Below are 19669 nucleotides of genomic sequence, written 5' to 3'. Positions count from 1 at the left end.
ACATTATTCCTGTCAAGAACGTCTTCCCATCTCCTCTTCACCAAATCATGGCTAAACCCTCTTTCAAAACACCAACCACAACTCTGTTCTAAAAAGCCTTTCCAGCCAACTTCATGTACACCTAGCAGTTTTAATCAGGCCATCTACTCTGCACTGTAATCCCCTGATGGGTTAGTTATGTGTACGTGTGCATGTTGTGAATGTGTTCAAGACTTTGCCCCTCTCAACTGAGAATGCTGTAGGTATTGTAGCTCTTTATTACCTTCCATTGCACTTTTTAGTTCATTTGACTGTACAGTTGTTTCTTCCTTGTTTATCCAGTAAACACGTACTGCACGCCTGCACTGTTGCAGACACACTAGCCACAGGAATACAGAGACAAACGAGACATAGCTCCTGCCCTCAGTGCGCTGCACAGTGGGCCTTTAGGGAGGATTGATTTATTGGCTAATCCATAAATTGTTTTTTCTTTCTTCAGGCTTTGCTTCACCTCTGGGTCATGATTGTTCTGTTGACTTACACACCAGAAATGCACCATGACCAACCACATGGCAAATGAACTGAGCCAGGTTGTTTTGGTGATTGGTCATCTCTCTCCAGTTTTGGGGTCTGCAGAAGGGTCACTTGCCTGAAATTCCCGAGAAGGGTACACAAGATTATTTTATCACTACAGGCTTTTAACTTTTTAAGTTATTATACAAGTACTCTGCTACCAAAATCTTCTTCTGATTTCCTTCAAATGGTAAGAGTTTCTACAAACAAAAATAATCTAACGAGCTCAGCTTTTGCTTTTTCGAGGTCAGGGGCTCAGTGTATATATGCATACACACGGAGATGCTGGGGGTGTCTGCCTCTGTACAGACCATCCTGTATTTTAGGTGACACTCATTATGGGTTATAATCAGGGAAACTAATTGTATTTAGTGATATAAATAAAATGTTTTCTTTTTGATAATTCAGTCTGCTTTGTATTTTCGTATATTTAACTTTGCAAATGTAGATTTACTTTTTACATTGTTAAATGCTTGATTGGTATAAATCTTTCTGTAAATACGTAAGTAAAATTTACTGTGCATTTTTCTTTTAAAAATAATAATTTTTCACTCCCATTTAAACAAGACCTTTCCAGATCGGCGTTCACGAGCAGAGCCAGAAATCAGAGCTGATGCCACTTGTAATTGCATTAGTGGTGTGTGCGCTTCTTTTCCTCCCCCTCCCACCCCACATGCTGTCTTCCTTTAATTCTTACTCGTTCATCCATTGTCTTCCTTCACCTCTTTTCCTTTTCTCTAGCCTATACCTTGGGTGGGCTCAGGACATCCATAGCCCCTCTGGTAGCATTTAGGAATCAAATTTGGTTTGACACCCTTTGTGTTTTTAAAATACTCCAAGGCAGAGACTATATAGAGTTATTCTTTGAAAAGGGACATTTTCTCTGCCTTAAGTCCAGCATAATGTCTGTTTTGGCTTTCCTTGTCATCTACATGTCTGAATTCTCATTTTGTCCATGCCGGGCACTGGCAGTCTCTCTTCATATATAATTGGCATATGTAGATCCTGGGCTGGGCAAAGGGTATAGTCCTTCCTGTCAGGAATGCCTTTGCAGTAGCCTGCTGGTGCCTAACAGGAAACCTGACCAGCTTCTATTCTTAATGATATTTATACTGTGACTTTAATTGTCCTATAAATTCTTCAAAAGTTTTGGTATGCTAGATGTATATGTTTCTTATTTTTCATCGGAGAATGAAGTTTTAAAGGTCATCTTAGGTGTGTTTGGGCTTTTTTCCAATTTAACATGAATGAAAAGGGTAGAGAGTTCTATACCATCTAAAAGTGGATATGAGATTTTGGAGGGTAGGCTAGAGACACGTTATTAAATCTACATGTCATAGTTTTGTTTTTTTTTAATTATTTTTGGCTGCGTTGGGTCTGTTGCTGCACACAGGCTTTCTCTAGTTGCAGCAGCGGGGGCTACTCGTTGTGGTGCAGGAGCTTCTCATTGCGGTGGCTTCTCTTGTTGTGGAGCACGGGCTCTAGGAGTGCGGGCTTCAGTAGTTGTGGTGCACGGGCTTCAGTAGTTGTGGCTTACGGGCTCTAGAGCACAGGCTCGGTAATTGCGGCATGGGCCTAGTTGCTCCGCGGCATGTGGGATCTTCCCGGACCAGGGCTCAAACCCGTGTCCCCTGCATTGGCAGGCGGATTCTTAACCACTGCACCACCAGGGATGTCCCTAGATGTCATAGTTCTTCTTCAGGTGTGATAGCCTATTAGAGTCTGAGCTGTGAAGTCACGTCTTATCTCAAACAGAGTGAAGAGTTTAGACTTATTAATATCTTTTAAAGGTTTTTTTTTTTCTCTTCTAATTTGGAACCATTTCTGGAAAATGATTAAAACCAGGCTACATACTTAAAATGGAAAATGGCACCTGCTTCATCATCGTGTGTTGCCAGACTTCCCGTCTCTGCATGTCCTCCTGGTTTTTGTTGGGATGGCTCTAAATCTTTTGTTCAGTTTTTATGCATTCTTGGCTTTGGAAATAGTTTGACAAAGTGTTTCTGAGATTATTTTTCTGAAGTTACTTAAATCTTTAATTGACTTTCAGTTTCTGTATTCTTGACCACTAACACACTAGGGGATTTTTAAAAGTCTCCCATTCACTTATCCTCAGATAACATGAAACCTTCTTGACTTACTTAAAAGGATTGTGTGAAAGCTGAATTTTTTTCTTCTCAATGTACTGCTTTGTATTTATAGCTGTCAGTTGGAAAATAAGATTATTTTATTATCTTAAGATTTCCCTTTCTCTAGACTTTGTGCTTTCTAAAACCTACCATTTCTATTGCTGCAGAACAGAAACTTCAAAGGAAAAGCATGAGTTGTTAAAACGTGGAACTGTGTCTACCCTGGTTAGTTTTGTCGTTAAGGGAGTAATGTCTGGGGCTGGACATTCTAGCCTTCATTTAGGAAGACTTATATACAACTCACCCTGGAGGGGAAAAAAAACAACCTACTCAAATATGCCTCGCTGGGCTCCAGCTCCCTACTTTAGGAGGTCAGCTGTATTGGAAAAGGCCAGTATGGGCATCTTGGTCTAGATGGAAGTAGAAGGACAAAACTGGCAAAGCCAAAGGGACTAATAGCCTAAAGCCCTTCAGGCTGTGATTGGTCAGAAGAAAGAAATGACAGAAAAATGTCTTGTGGTTATTCTGAACATGTTGAGGCTAGTATTCTTAGGAACTCTTTCCTGAGTGAGAAGGCTGTGGATTGAATGTTTCTGAACTTCTACAGTTCTAACATGTGGTCTGCTCTTCAGACACAGATTCCAACACAAACACCTCCAAGTAAAGAAAACTTTTTTTTTGTATGAACAGTTGAGTCATCAAGTGTGTTACACACAGAAACCTCATTTACAAATGTCTCGAAGAAAAAAAGTGGTGGTAATATAATCTTAAGCCATCACAGGACTATAAGATAGTTCAAATTACATACCCTTGTGCTGGCCCCTTCTAGGAACTGGGAATAGAGTGGCGAACAAAAGTCCCTGCCCTCGTGGAGCTTACCTTTGAATGGGGAAGGCAGGCTGCAAACATACGCATAATGTGTCACTAAGAGTTAAATGCTGGGAATAAAAATAAAACGAGGCAAAGCGTAGAGAGACATGGGGGAGGAGAGAGGGAAGTCCTCCCTGCAGAGGTGACACTGGTGCAGAGCCTGAATAAGGTGACAGGCCATGCAAAGTGGAGTGGCAGTGGGTTAAAATGCAAAGTCCCTGAAAGGTGCTAAATTTGCTGAGGTGAGGACGGGCTGAACCCGAGGAGGTGATTTTCCTATGTAGTTGCAAAGAATACCAGGTCAGTGAATTGATACTTTCCCCCATAACTTCTTGGTCTCCGCATTCATAGTTAATGCCTCATCTTTGTTCAAGTCAAGGACAAAGAGAAAAGTGAAATCCAAGAGCAGAGCCCTTCATATCTGAAGGCAATATCTCTCATCCTTTGATCAACCAGCCTAAGCACGGCTCACTGTCCGGCACCACCGCTCTTGTGCTATCAGAGCTCGTAAACTCAAAATGACATTTCTGATCCCGTGAGGACAAAGATACTACCTTTTTAATCCACTATTATATCCTTAACGCCTAGAACACTGCCTGACACATAAGCGGCCTTCAGTTGTTGTTCACTGAACTTCATTGACTGAATCAGGCAAAACACTAAATTCACGCATGACTCCTCGAGAGCTCCTCGGACCTTCACTCAGCATCTGTCCCGTCCACACAGCACCTCTGGTTTCCAAAGCCAGAGCAAAGAACTGTAACTGGCCAGGCACATTGCTAGTAGCGAGGACTTTGATTGGGCAGCTTGTCAGGGTTTTCCCAAAGAGGGAAAAGCCATAATAATTTAAAATATAAAAGCAAAAGGTGACCTGAGGATTTCGCTGGTCCTAGATGTTCATAGTGAAGACCTTTAATCATCAGGGAGAGTTCAGTCTTGCTTAATGACTCCCAAAAGACAGGCAAGGCTGCCTCACAGTGGAGAAGCCTTCTGAAAGCAATACGATATTTAGATTCACTTTTTGAAAGTTCTGCAAAGCAACATGTAGGTACAATCAGGTTCTTTTCTAATGTCAAATTAAGTTTCCTCTCTACTCCACTGGACCTCTCCTCTTTAGCCGATTAGCTTCTTGTGGTGCTAGTTAAACTGAGTTTACACAAAGTATATAATAAGGTTTATGCATGTAAACTTATCAACTATTAACAATTTGCTTTCACTCACAAATGTGGCTTAAGTCAACTGAACTCAAGAATTAATTAAAACAAATGTAACTGGGGCTAGAACATGCATTCTCAACGTGGGCTGATATCACCTTCAAGGGGGTGAAAATTGATTTTTAGATGGGGAAAAGTATCTTACTGTTTATATTTATAAAGCCCAAATATACATGCAGTACATAACAGTACATCTGTGACATTAAGATTTTATTGGGGTAGGGAGTAATAATGAAAAAAAAAAAAGGTTGAGAAATACTGGGCTAGAAAGATCAAGCAACCTAGATCCTGCCCTGGTGGAGCCTACATTCTTTTTTTTCTTTTTTAATTTTATTTTTTTATACAGCAGGTTCTTATTAGTTATCCATTTTATACATATTAGTGTATACATGCCAAACCCAATCTCCCAATTCATCCCACCAGCACCACTACCACCCTTCCTGCCGCTTTCCCCGCTTGGTGTCCATATCTACATCTGTGTCTCCATTTCTGCCTTGCAAACCGGTTCATCTGTACCATTTTTCTAGATTCCACATATATGTGTCAATATACAATATTTGTTTTTCTCTTTCTAACTTACTTCCCTCTGTATGACAGTCTCTAGGTCCATCCACATCTCTACAAATGACCCAATTTCATTCCTTTTTATGGCTGACTGATATTCCATTGTATACATGTACCACATAATCTTTATCCATTCATTTGTCAATGGGTATTTAGGTTGCTTCCATGACCTGGCTATTGTGAATAGTGCTGCAGTGAACACTGGGGTGCATGTGTCTTTTTGAATTATGGCTTTCTCTGGGTATATGCTCAGTAGTGGGATTGCTGGGTTATATGGTAGTTCTATTTTTAGTTTTTCAAGGAACCTCCATACTGTTTTCCATAGTGGCTGTATCAATTTACATTCCCACCAAAAGTGCAAGAGGATTCCCTGTTCTCCACACCCTCTCCAGCATTTGTTGTTTGTAGATTTTCTGATGATGCCCATTCTGACCGGCGTAAGGTGATACTTCACTGTAGTTTTGATTTGCATTTCTCTAATAATTAGTGATGTTGAACAGCTTTTCATGTGCTTCTTGGCCATCTGTATGTCTTCTTTGGAGAAATGTCTATTTAGGTCTTCTGCCCATTTTTTGATTAGGTTGTTTGTTTTTTTTAATTTTGAGCTGCATGAGCTGTTTATATATTTTGGAGATTAATCCTTTGTCCGTTGACTCGTTTGCAAATATTTTCTCCCATTCTGAGGGTTGTCTTTTCATCTTGTTTATAGTTTCCTTTGCTGTGCAAAAGCTTTTAAGTTTCATTAGGTCCCATTTGTTTATTTTTGTTTTTATTTCCATTACTCTAGGAGGTGAGACAAAAAGATCTTGCTGTGATTTATGTCAAACAGTGTTCTTCCTATGTCTTCCTCTAAGAGTTGTTTTTTTTTTCTTTTATAAATTTATTTTTTATTTTTATTTTTGGCTGCGTTGGGTCTTTGTTGTTGTGTGTGGGCTTCCTCTGGTTGCAGCGAGCTTGGGCTACTCCGTTGCAGTGCGCTGGCTTCTCATTGCAGCGGCTTCTCTTGTTGCAGAGCACGGGCTCTAGGTGCGCGGGCTTCAGTAGTTGTGGCACGTGAGCTCTAGAGCGCAGGCTCAGTAGTTGTGGTGCACGGGCTTAGTTGCTACGCGGCATGTGGGATCTTCCCGGGCCAGGGCTCGAACCCATGTCCCCTGCATTGGCAGGCAGATTCTGAACCACTGCGCCACCAGGGAAGCCCCTCCTCTAAGAGTTTTATGGTGTCCAGTCTCACATTTAGGGCTTTAATCCATTTTGAGTTTATTTTTGTGTATGGTGTTAGGGAGTGTTCTAATTTCATTCTTTTATGTGTAGCTGTCCGGTTTTCTCAGCACCACTTATTGAAGAGACTGTCTTTTCTCCATTGTATATCCTTGCCTCCTTTGTCATAGATTAGTTGACCATAGGTGCGTGGGTTTATCTCTGTGGAGCCTACATTCTAAGGAAACTGGTTTTTAAAGTCATGCATGATCTGCCCTCACTCATGAGCTTCAAGCCACCCCCACATCTACTACACTCCAGCCTCTTGTACTGTGCTAGTCTATTGCTGTTCCAACTATTCACTGCCTGTTCTTATGGGAAGATTTTACTTCCTGTCCCGCTGATGTCAGCCTTGGCCATATGACCTGACTTGCTTTGGCTGATGAAATGTGAGTGGAAGGGGCCTGAGCCATTCCCAAGCAGAAGTTTTAAGCATCATCTTACGGTTTTGCCCCCTAACTTGTTCCTCCACCATGAACCCAACATGTTCTAGACAGGGGCTGCTCCTGGAACGAAGAGGACATAGAGCAGAGCCAAAACATGGCGCACGTCAACAATGGACATGTAGCTTGAGCAAAAAGTAAAACTTGGCTTTTGTGAGCCCCTGAGATTTGGGAGTTTGGTTGTTACTGCATCACGACCCAGCGATAGATGACTGATGGACCCACCAATGCCCCCTGCTTTCTCTCCACCTCCAGACCTCCCCTCTGCTTAAAGACACTTCCCTTCTTGGTTCCTGGCCCCTCCTGCTGTCAGCTTAGATGCTTCTTTCTCTATTAAGTCAGAATTCCTCCCTGCCCCTCCCCACCAAAAAAATACCAGGCTAGGTGTCTCTAGTAGGCAGAATAATGTCCACCCCGCAAATGTCCTAATCCCTGAAACATATAAATATGTTATGTCAAAACATTGCAGATGTGATTAAGGATTGTAACAAAAGATTATCCTAAATTAACCAGCTGTGCCCGATGTAATCATAAGGGTCCTTAAAAGATGGAAGAAGAAAGCAGAGTCAGAGGTGTCATGACAGCAGAAGTCAGAATGATTGAATAGCTGGCTTTGAAGATGGAGGAGGGGCCATGAGCCAAGGAATGCAGGCAGCCTCTAGAAGCTGGAAAAGGCCAGGAAGCAGATTCTCCCCTAGAGCCTCCGCAAAGGACTACAGCCCTGCCAGGACTTTGATTTGAACCCAGTGAGACCCACTTCAGACTTCTGACCTCCACGACTGTAAGAGAATAAATTTGTGTTGTTTTTAGGCACTTAGCTTGTGGTAATTTGTTACAGCAGCAATAGACTCTGATACGGTGTCCTTCCCTGGTTATGAACCCCAATCACACAGTAGTTCCCTAAACATAATACTGACGCTGAATTGAATTGCCTCTTAACTTTCCATCACGCCATCATTCTGGAATAAACAAACAACTTTCTAAACCAGAACTAATGAGGAACAGTGATGGGTGACAAAGGATTTCCCCAGGTAAAAAGAGCATTTTCTAAGTTGAAAGTGTATCTGAGTGTTAGTTTTTCATCGGGTGCTATGTTTATTTTAAAGCTGGATGGGAGTGAGAAAGTAGAAAACGGCCCTACTGACAAACAGTCAGCCATGTTCCCAGCTGGACATGAACAATACTCAGAACAAGACATTGAAAAGGCCACTCTTGTGAGCCCCCAAATTACCAACCCCCCCCCACTCTGACAAGCATTCCTCCTTTCTGAGCAATTGCTGCTGTTTCACCAATAACAACTCAAGCCCCATTTTAACTCTCCTTCTAGGTGATAATCACTGAAGTACTCAATCACCCGTTGCCCCTGCTTCTTGACAGCATCCAACCCAGAACAGGCCCCTGGTTCTTTAATGCCCCCTACAATCATCCAACAGAAACACAAACCCTAGAAGAAGCCCCTCTCGTCTCCCCGCTGGGATGCTCCTGAGGACGCCTTCTCCTGGGCTGCAGCAAGCTTGGTAAACCTAGCTTTGAAAGTGTGTGTTGTGTTTATCTGTTCTGACTACAGGTGTGGTCTTTGGTCCTCATATTTAATTCTAAATTCACAGACCCGCAAACAGGTTCGGAGACCCATCAGGGTCCTCTAATTAGCTATAAAAATGAGATCAAACATGTCTTCAGTTTGTTTTCATGTAGCCATGGGCTTGGACTATTTGGTTACTGAACGTGTCAGCTTACCAGATCTGTCTGGCACCAGGTCTTCTGTTTACCATCTTGGCGAGAACTTTCCAGTAGCTTTTAGTCACTGGAGAAAACCTGCCATATTTTTTCAAATAATGCTTCGTCCTGTGGCAAAGCCGGATGCATTCTGATGAGAGTTTATCAGTGTGAGAGGAAGCAGATGTGTGTTCCCCGCTGCCATCTGATTTCTTTCTTTGAGTTCTAGAAGCAGACACTCCATCATCCACCCAAGCAGGAGATTGCCTTTCTACAGAAGGTAAACAAGAGGGTTTGCTTTATTTTCAGCCATAATATTGGACCTAAAAAACATTTCAAATCACTTTTTAAAAAAATCTGATTATTAGAGTAATATTCCTGTTGTGAAAAATACAGAAAAGTGTAAAGAAGAAAGTGTCATTCATCCATAGACCCATCCCTCTAGTAAGTCTTCACATCTGGGCCTGTTTCCTTGCAGTCTTTTCCCGTTGTGTATGTGTATGTACATAGGAAGGTCCAGAAGTGGAGAAAAAACAGCTTATAGTGGAAGTCACACTGTATATTCAATTTTCTATTTTAATTGTATTTCTAAATTACATACTACATGCTCATTATAAAAATTCTAAGCAATACCATATGCCATACCATACCAAAGTTCTGGTGCCCTTTTAGTGCCTCCCTATCCAGCCACTTCCCAGTGATAACTCCTCTCAAATATTTAAGGAAGAAACGAGCTTTAGTGCTCAACTGTAAATACTCAGTAAATAAGAATTTAGTGGTGGGTAGGGGTGGGTGTGGCAGTTGTAGAGTGGATTCTTCCCATCCCTTTTGTGGCAGACAGACCCTAAGTTGACCCCCAAGGATCTCCTGTCCATGCCTTTGTGTAATTCCCTCCTCATGAGTGCAGATGGGATCCGTGACTTGCATCTAACCTATAGAATATGGCGAATGTAATAGGATATCAGTGTCTTGATTTGGTTACATTGTAAGGCAAAGGTGGTAGGTTGTCAGCTTCCTGATTACATTACATTATGTAAGATTCCATCTTAGCAGACTGGATTCTCCTTGTTGGCTTGATGAAGTGAGTGGCTGTGTTGAGGAAGCCCATGGGTCAAGGGATGGTGTGTAACGTTTAGGACCTGATGGCAGCCTCCAGCTGACAGCCAGCAAAAAGCTAGGCCCTCAGTAATACAGCTGCCAGGAAATGAATTCTGCTGACAACTTGCACAAACTTGGAAGGAGATTCTTCCCCAGTCAAGCCTCCAGATGAGACCTGGCCAACATCTTGATTATAGCCTTGTAAGACCCAGAACAGAGAACCCAGCTAAACTGTGTCCAGACTCCTGACCCACAGAAGTTTCGAGATAATAAATGGGTATTGTTTGAAGGTGCTAGAATTGTGGTAATTTGTTACACAGTGATAGGAAACAAATACACCTTTTCTATGCATTTCCATGCTGTAGGGCTAGGACTCCTTGGGTGCAAGCAACAGGCACCAGCTCAAACTGGTATAAGAAAAAGGAAATCTATAGGTTCACCTGACTTCAGGCACGTTTAAATCCAGGTGCTCAAACAGTGTCAACTGGTATCTTTCTCTTTCCTTCTTAGTTCTCCTGTGTCAGCTTGACTCACAGGTAGCTACTCCCCAAAGATGACCACACTGCTTCGTTCACATCCTCTCAACCTGACAACCTCAGTGAAAAAAAGTACCACCTCTTCCCCACGGGTCCAGCAAGAGCCCTGGGGTAGATGTCCATTGGCTCTGGTTGGACTAACTGAAGACATATGCCCACCAATCCCTGGAGACAGATGGATGTAGATGGCCCCCACATCCAAACCCCATGAACCAAAAGAGGGAGGGTAGGTGCCAAAAGAAAATAAGGGTGCTGCTAGTTATGCATGTTATAATCAGTGCAAATGCAATGATTACAAACAACAGCTGTCTGCCATGGGTACAAGCATATTTGTACATCCAGATGTATACACAACTTCATATCCTACTTTGATGACATAATAGTATCTGACAGTATTGTAGTAAATACCACCCACATTATTTTTTGCCTATGTTTTTCAAAATAAACATGAAAAACTTTATACTCACAGAAGAGTTGAAAAGACAACACAGTGAATATCCATATGCCCTTCACCTAGATTCCCCCATTGTTAACATTTTGCACCATCCGTTCTCTCTTTTTTTTTTTTTTCTCTGAATGACCTAAACTTAAATTGCAGACCTCATGGCACTTCATCCCAGGATAGATCCCAGCTTGGGTCTGAGAAGAGAGGCAGAGTCTCCTATATAACAAGAGCACCATTGACACAGCCGATAAATTTAACATTGTGCAAGGATATTACCTAATATCCAGTCCATATACGCATTTTTCTAATAGTCCAAAAAACGTTCTTTGTAAGCTGTTTAAAATTGTTTTCTGGTCTAGGATCCAATCCAAGATTACATTGGATTATCCCATTCACCCCCACACCCTGGTCCCTTTCATCTAGAACAGCCCTTTCTCCTCCGCCCCTTTTTTAGTCCTTCTTGTTTTGATATTTTAAAAAAAATTTTTTTACTGGAGTAGAGTTGATTTACAACGTTGTGTTAGTTTCAGGTGTACAGCAAAGTGAACCCGTTATACATATACACATATCCACTCTCTTTTTTAGATTCTTTTCCATGTAGGTCATTACAGAGTAGTAATGTAGTAATTGAGTAGAGTTCCCTGTGCTATACAGTAGGTCCTTATTTGTTATCTATTTTATACATAGTAGTGTGTATGTGTCAATTCCAATCTCCCAGTTTATCCCTCCCCACCCCAATATTTTGAAGAGCGTGGGCCAGTTACCCTGTAGAAAGACAAACAACATGGATGTCTGTTTCCTCACAATTCGATTCAGGTCCCACATTTTGGGGAGGAATTCCTGTACAAGTGATGTCAGGTCAGCACATCAGTCCCGGAGCCACAGAATGTCAATGATGCTAAGTTGACCACTTAGTTAAAATGGCTCCTGCCTGGTCTCTCCATCATAAAAGCATGTTTTTCCTTTTTTTTTTTTTTTGGTAATAAGTATTTTGTGGAGTGATACCGTGAGACCATGCAAATACCCTTTTCCCCAACAAATTTTCAGTGGTTTTAGAATGCACTGTCAAAAAGAAAAAACAAAACAAGAATGCACTGGTGATCCTTGCCTGAATTATTATATTGGTGGTTACAAAATGATGATTTTATAAATATATCATTTTTTTCTACCGTTGTTAGCTGGCCATTTTCTTTCCCACCACTCTTTTTTTTTTTTTAAATACTATCACTGTGTACTTACGAATTCTTTTTTAATAAATTATTTGTGGGCTTCCCTGGTGGCGCAGTGGTTGAGAGTCCGCCTGCCGATGCAGGGGACGCGGGTTCGTGCCCCGGTCCGGGAGGATCCCACATGCCGCGGAGCGGCTGGGCCCGTGAGCCGTGGCCGCTGAGCCTGCGCATCTGGATCCTGTGCTCCGCAACGGGAGAGGCCACAACAGTGAGAGGCTCAAGTACCACAAAAAAAAAAAAAAAACACTTATTTGTGTTGAAATCCAGTGTGGTCATTATCCTTGTTGATAATTAAACTGTCCCAGGTTTGGCTAGGGGGAGCCCCTTCAAGCCAGCTCTGGCGTCCTTTCCACCTGTCCCCCTTTGGTGCACATCTTTGCTTTCCAGCATACCAAGATGTTCCAGTCTAATCTGGAACATTCCTTTCCTGGACCTGGAATCAGCCATTTCTGCAAAAAAGGTTCCTTTTCATGGAGAAAGATAGAAAGCAAGATCTCGACATTAGGACCTTAAAGACAATTTTTCAAGTTGCTAACCACATAATATTTCCAGTAACTGGTTGGACCACCACTTCACTATTCCATTAATACTGCGTACTTTGGAGGGAAGGAATCTTTCACTATTCAAAATAACACTGTGATGAAATACCTTGTGCATAAATACATTTTTTGAACTGAGTGCCTTAGGACACATTCCAGAGGGGAGTCACTGGGTTAAAGGTAGAGGCACTTTTCCGACACGCTGTGCAAGTCACCCAACTGCCCTCCAGAGAGGCAGTAGCCAGCTTGCCACCCACCAGGAGTAGACCAATTTCTTAGTGCCTTTTCACCTGCAGCAAGTATTAGAATAAAAACGAGAGAGCAGTTCCTAAAATCCAATGGAGAGCACGGTATCTCATTGGTTTAATATTCATTTGACTACTGGTTAGGTTGAATATAATCAGGTAGAACATTTTTCATGTTTATTATTTGAATATGTTTTATAAGATCAGGTCATTTTAATGGGAAGACTCAGTAAAAGAGGAACTGCGTGAGTACTGTCTAGGTTCTCGTAATTTCTAGATAGTGTATGTGTTCGGTATGATCGCCAAGTGGGAGGGGGACAGACTCTGCTGGGGTCACCAGCAAATGAGGCTCAAAGACCCGAGGCCCCCAGCCTCTGGTCAGTACCTGCTGCAGCACCCAGGGCACCCCCAGGTGACCAGTGCAGCACCCTTCCCTGTGTGCAAAGCCAAGTGGGGAATCACAGCCACAAAGGAACCCTTAGTTCCTGCCAAACAGCTCTATAAGCCCCAGTTGGTGGCCTTCACGCCAAGGATTTTATTCTTAGAGGTCAGGGCGGCTATCAGAAGGAAGCAGCATGCCACCCGGGGTTTGACTCACTTCCTTCGAGGTACTGATCAACAGTAAACATTAGGGAATGCTGGAAAGCAAAGGAGAGAGCTTGTCACCAACATGAGAGCATGCAATGCCACCATTTGTGGCTGAACGATTAAGTACGTAGCCAGCAATAGGCCATCTGCTTCCAACCAAGCATCTATAGACAGAAGAGCTTTGATCCCATGCCAGCTAGTCACAGGTTTAATACCACCATTGTTTCAAAGTAGTGAATGAGTGTAAACAATATTTCAAGATATCTGCAGCAACTGTAATGGGATATCAAAATATCTGTGACTTCCCCTGGAAACATATTCACAGGTATAAAATTGTGGTTGGTTGTCTATATTCATAATAAAAGGAAAATGCTAAATTTTATTCAATAATAAAGAAAATAATGATATAACTTTCCCCATTTAAGTTCATGGGTCCCCTGAATTCTATCCATAGACCTCTCAAGGGTCCAGCAGTGGTTAACAACTCCTGCATAGATGGAAGGACCCTGGGTCCCTGGGCCCCTGCTAAGAAGGTCACCTGATGACCACCTACTTGCTCTGAGTGAACAATAAATGAACTCTTTTTCTACTAGGCCACTGAGATTTGGAAGTTGTTGGTTACAGCAGCTAGCATTACTTGTTCTAACCAACACAGAAATCAAGCCTTAGATTCAAGAAGTCCAACGAAGCCCGGACAGATGTGCCAGGATGAGAACCAGGCAGTCTGACCGCAGGGCCGGTCTTTTACCCCCGTCCCCACACCCACCCCACTGTCTTCCTGGGTGTGTGACTGGGTGTACGTCACAATCTCTCTGGGCTTCAGATACTTCAGCCTTTTGTTTTCTTAGTGAACAAATATGAGACAAAGACACAACAAGACCTGGGAATGCTTTGGAGAAAGAAAAAACACAGGTTCAAGGTCAGAGTGAAAAACAATACCATTAAGATACCATTCCTCAGCAGCAAGTAGTGGGAATTACGCACCTGCAGCTCAGACAGACCTGGCCCTGCCAATTGCTTGGAGAGTCACTAGGCCTCTCTGAGCCTCTGTTTCCTTATCTGTAAAATGGAGACCTAGCCCCTGCAGTGATTGCAAAGATTAGATGAGATAGGGTATGCAACCGTGTCTGATTCTGCCTGGCATACATCAGGCGCTCCCTTCTCCAGTGTCTCCTGTTCACTGGGAAAACCCGGGGGCTTGGAAGGGAGACTTGGAGCAGTTTGGCCAGGCCACCTGATGAAAAGAGGGTGTCTTTGCAAGCTCCGTTTCCTTGCTCAGCCTATGTGGATTGCTGTGTCCTGCCAAGGCTTAATTAAATCCTGGAGCAGTGAGCACGGATAATTAACGGTGAGGCTCATTAGGTGTGACTTTGGTTAATGTCTATGACTGTGGAAGATCCTAGTCACGGGCAATTAGTATTTATCATGTAATTAGGATGCTCAGTTGGCAGGAAGGGGGTGAGCAGCTTGGCTGTGTGGGGCGGCAGGTGGAGGGCTGGGCCTCGCCTGGGCATAGCAGGCTGGATGCGAGCCCGACAAGGGCAGGCGTCCTGGGAGGGGTTGTGGCCGAGCTTCCCTCTGTACTTGGAGGCCACGGACAGCTTGAACCCTGAGCAGCTCTGCCTTCAGCCAGACGCTTTCAGCTCAGGGATTCAACAAGCAGAAGCCCGGCGGGGGCGTACGTGAACTTTGAGTTACAATAAAATGGGAAAAGAAACTATTGAAAATTTTACACTGTATTTATTTGCATTCTGAATAGGTAATATATTCACATAGCATCAAAATGTATAAAAAGACAAACTGTGGAAAACTTCTTCCCGCCCTGACCCCCATCTGCCCAGTTCCCACCCACCTGCACCCTAGGGTGAGACTGATAACTACTGACCCCGGGTTTCTGTGGCTCCTTTTCAGATGTGGTGCTTTGCAAGTACAAGCAAACCCAAATATGTACCCTGTCCCCACTTGAAAAAAATATATTAGCACAGAAATATACTGTTTTGATTCTTGCTTTTTTTTTAACTTTTTAACAATAAAGCTTTTCTTTAGGGCAGTGAAACGGCTCTGTGTGATACTATAACGGTGGATACATGTCGTCATAAGCACGTCCAAACCATGTACAAGAGTGAACCCCAGTGTGAGCTCTGGAGTTTGGGTGATGATGATGTGTCAGTGTGAGTTCACCAACTGTGGTGAATGCACCTCCGTGTGGGTGTTGGTGGAGGATGCTCTGCCTGCCGGGGCGTGTGGTATATGGGAAACATCTGTACCTTTGGCTCAATTTTGCTATGAATCTAAAACTGCTCGAAAAAATAGTCTATTAAATTTTTTAACTTCATTTTTTAAAGAGCTGCAGGGAATTCCACTGGACAGATGTGTCTCAGTTTTTTTAACTGTTGCCCCCTAGTGGACATTTAGGCCATTTCCAGTCTTCTGCTCTGACCAACAGCACACCAGTGAATAACACTGAAGTGACAATGACCACTGTGATCTTTACGTGGGGCTGTGTCCCTGCAGGCCAAATGCTGTGACAAAGAGACCTTGGCTGGCAGGACAGGGTGAGCCACCATCCCTGGGGCCACTGTCCTGTGCTCTGTTTGCAGGAAGGAGAGAGAGAAACCCCAGGTAAACGAGCCCTTTAAACAGTTGTGTGGATCACTTCTGTCCCCATTCCACTGGTGAGGACGTAGTGGCACGGCCGCAGCTGGCTGCTGGGAAGTGTGTGCAGCTGGAAGCATGCCTGGAAGAAGGGGGCACAGAACTGGCAGCGCAGATAGCCAGCAATCAGTCCCAAGGGAAATCCCCAGACCTGCACACACTGGACCAATGGATAGAGACTGGAAGCTAACGAGTTCTTGGTACAATGTGTTTGATAGACAAACATCTCTTGAACTGTGAGCTCAAAAGAAAGACATGAAATTTGGGAACCACTGACCAGATGCTCCCTTCCGGCTCTTTAAAAGAAATCTCAAAAAAAAAAAAAACCAACAAAACCTAAAATCCAGAAAACAGCAAGCGTTGGCAAGGATGTAGAGAAATTAGAACCCTTTGTGCACTGCTGGTAGGATTGTAAAATAGTCTTACAGTTATGGAAAAACATATGGAGGTTCCTCAAAAAATTAAAAATAGATGACCATATGATCTGTCAATCCCACTTCTAGATATGTATCCGAAAGAACTAAAAGCAGTGACTCAAACAAATATTGTTTGTATGTTTATTGCTATATATTCATAGCATTATTCACAATAGCTAAGAGGTGGAAGCAACCCAGATGTCCATCAACACATGAATGGATAAACAAAATATGGTATAAAAATACAAAGGAATATGATTCAGCCTCAAAAAAGAAAGTCGGACACGTGCCACAACTTGGATGAATCTTGAGGACATTACGCTAAGTGAAATAAGCCAATCATGAGAAGATAAATACTGTATGATTCCACTTATATGTGGTATCTTAAACAATCAAATTCTTAGAAACAGAAAGTAAAATGGTGGTTGCCAGGGGCTGGGGTAGGGGCAGGGGGGACGAGAGAGGAGCGGTGAGCTGATGTTCAATGGATACAGACTTTGACTTGCAAGATGTAAAGCTCTGGAGCTCTATTTCATAACAATGTAAATATACTTAACACCGCTGAACTGTACGCTTAAAAACGGTTAAGATGGTAACATTTACGTGTTTTTTGCCACAATAAAAAATCTATGAATGCACAACTGAAAGTAATACAACATTGTAAATCAACTATACTTCAAGAAAAAGTTGTTTGTTTTGAAAAAAATTTTTAATGCATTAAAAAAGAAAGAAATCTCTGGGATATCTTTAAAATGTTCATGCTCTCTGACTCAGCTACTCCACTTCTTAGCAAGTGGGGGGGGGGGACCTATACAATTATTTAAGCATCAACAGTTCAAGGTGGACTTATTTATATTTATATTAGCATAAAATTGAAAACAACCCCAGTGTCTAGAAATGGAAGAGTAAAATAATTATGGCATCCCCAGTCATAGAAGAATACTGAAGACATTTAAAAAATGCACAAGAAAAAATGCTTACAGAGAATTTATGAACACGGAAAAAGCAAAGTTATAATTAATGAGAAAAGGGGAATCAAAATGTTATGTACCGGGCTTCCCTGGTGGCGCAGTGGTTGAGAGTCCGCCTGCCGATGCAGGGGATGCGGGTTTGTGCCCCGGTCCGGTAAGATCCCACAGGCCGCAGAGCGGCTGGGCCCGTGAGCCATGGCCACTGAGCCTGCACGTCCGGAGCCTGTGCTCCGCAACAGGAGAGGCCACGGCATTGAGAGGCCCGCGTACCACAAAAAAAAAAAAAAAAAAAAATGTTATGTACCATGCTACATCAAACCAAAAAAGATCTTCGTACACACACACACACACACACACACACACACACGGAGGAAATGATAGCAAAGTGCTCACAGCATAGTCTTCAGGCATAAGATTACAGGGGATAGTTTTTCTTCCTTTCCTCTTGGTTTCTCTCAGTTTCCAAAAGTTAGCATACAATTTTTTTCATGAAAAATCCCCCACTTTTGTGGATAAACAAACTATGGTGCCTCCGGACAGTGGAATATTATTCAGCTCTACCCGTTATGCCCTCAAATGACAGGGAGGATTCTGAAAGGTGTATGCTGAGTGAAAGAACCCAGTCTGAAAAGGTCACACTTTTTTAGTTGTATGATTCCAACTACAGGACATTCTGGAAAAGGCAAAAAAATGATGGAGACAGTAAAACGATGAGCAGTTGCCAGAGGTTAGGAGGGAAGGGGAGAATGAATAGGTGGATGTTTAGGGCAGTGAAACTACTCTGTATGACCCTGTGATGGAGGCTACCTGTCAATGCGTTTGTCCAAACCCACAGAATGTGCAGCACCTGTGAGCTCTATGGGGAGTCGCTGTTTAACGGGTACAGAGTTTCTGTCTGAGAGACGGATAGTGGTGATGGTTGCAGAAGAGCGTGAAAGCACTTTATGTCACTGAGCTGTACACTTGAAAATGGTTAGAACAGTAAATTCTGTTATGTGTATTTTACTACAACTAAAAAAAAATCGTGAACCCTGTAAACTCTGGACTTTAGGAATAATAATTCACTGATTGTGACAAACGTGCCACATGAATGCAAGGGGTTTGTAGGGGAAACTGAGGGGTGGGGAGGCAGAGGCTCTACGGAAACTCTCTGCACTTTCTGCTAAATTTTTCTGTCAACTTAAAATTGCTCTAAAAAAATAAAGTCTATTCATTAAAAAAAAAATCCTCACTTTGCTTTTCATTAAAACCACAGCCTGGATTTTGTCAACAGCTATCTTGCAGGCTGTATGTCGTCCCGGTGGATCTGGACGGGCTCTTGTGCCTGGAGAGAAGGGTCAGCTATGAATCACTTGGATTGGAGAGGTGACCAGTCTCAGCCTGGCCTTGAGAGCAGCCATTTGTCATCCTGGTGGGACACTGCTCTCTCCAGGGACGCTCATGGCACGGGGGACACTTGTGAGTGTCGCCTCCCCTGGGGAGGTCAGTTCTCAGGCAGTGTCAGAGCGAGGGAGGGTGAGGGTGAGGGGACGTGCCTGGCCGTCAGGTACAGGGGTGGAGGGACAGAGACCATGAAGCCACCCTTCCCCCTGCACTGGGGTTCCAATTCCAGCCTCCAGACCTCAGTCACCTCGTCTGCAAATGGGACAATAACCTTCCTTTGCTCCCCACTCCTGCCAAATCTCCTGGATCTCTGGGGCACCTAGAGGGGTACAGCCCTGTGCTGAATGCTGCATACATCCTTGCCCCAATCCACAGGGGAGAAGGCAGAGCCCATGGAGAGGCCGGTGACCTGCTGCAGGGCGCAGCCTCCATCCGCTTTGGTGGGACTGGGCTTTGGGCATACTGATGTACTCTCACAATTGCCTGGAGTGATTTCTGGGGGCTTAAGGTAACCTTGAACTTTTTTCCAGAAAGATCCTGTACCCAAGGGCCCTGAGGTAAAGGCTGGTCTTTCCCTGCTTTGTATTGATTGTTTTTAAATAATTTACCATTGTTTTTCAGTAATTGGCATTTGTTGTAAATAATTTACCAGATAAACGAATCAATGTTCTGTGTGGAACATTTAGACCATACAGATAGAAAGGAGAAAATTAAGATTACCTCTATTCACACCACCCAGAAATACGGCTCTGGACATTGTGAAGGACACCCTTTTGGTCCCTTTTCCTAGGGCTCTTTACTCATTCATTATACAAACTC

The 19669-nt window shown here is 43.1% G+C and overlaps 1 protein-coding gene across 5 annotated transcripts in view; it reads left to right on the top strand.

The window, feature by feature from the left end:
* Positions 1-12253, top strand: part of GOLGA5 (golgin A5) — a 47152-nt gene extending 34899 nt beyond the window's left edge. For 2 of the 5 annotated variants that reach the window (XM_019918737.3, XM_004327261.4), the window contains exon 13: positions 479-955. In XM_019918737.3, coding sequence (XP_019774296.1) covers positions 479-559 — 81 coding nt within the window. In that variant the 3' untranslated portion in view covers positions 560-955. Of the gene's footprint in view, positions 1-478; positions 956-7564; positions 7843-8356 lie in introns of those variants that run through there. The other 3 variants (XR_012329864.1, XR_012329866.1, XR_012329865.1) reach the window with 3 other exon arrangements.
* Positions 12254-19669: the final 7416 nt, after the last annotated feature.

Source organism: Tursiops truncatus, chromosome 2 (genome assembly GCF_011762595.2).
Source record: "Tursiops truncatus isolate mTurTru1 chromosome 2, mTurTru1.mat.Y, whole genome shotgun sequence".
Lineage (NCBI taxonomy): Eukaryota > Metazoa > Chordata > Mammalia > Artiodactyla > Delphinidae > Tursiops > Tursiops truncatus.
The sequence above is the reverse complement of the archived record's forward strand: the minus strand, read 5'-3'. Positions and strand labels throughout refer to the sequence as shown.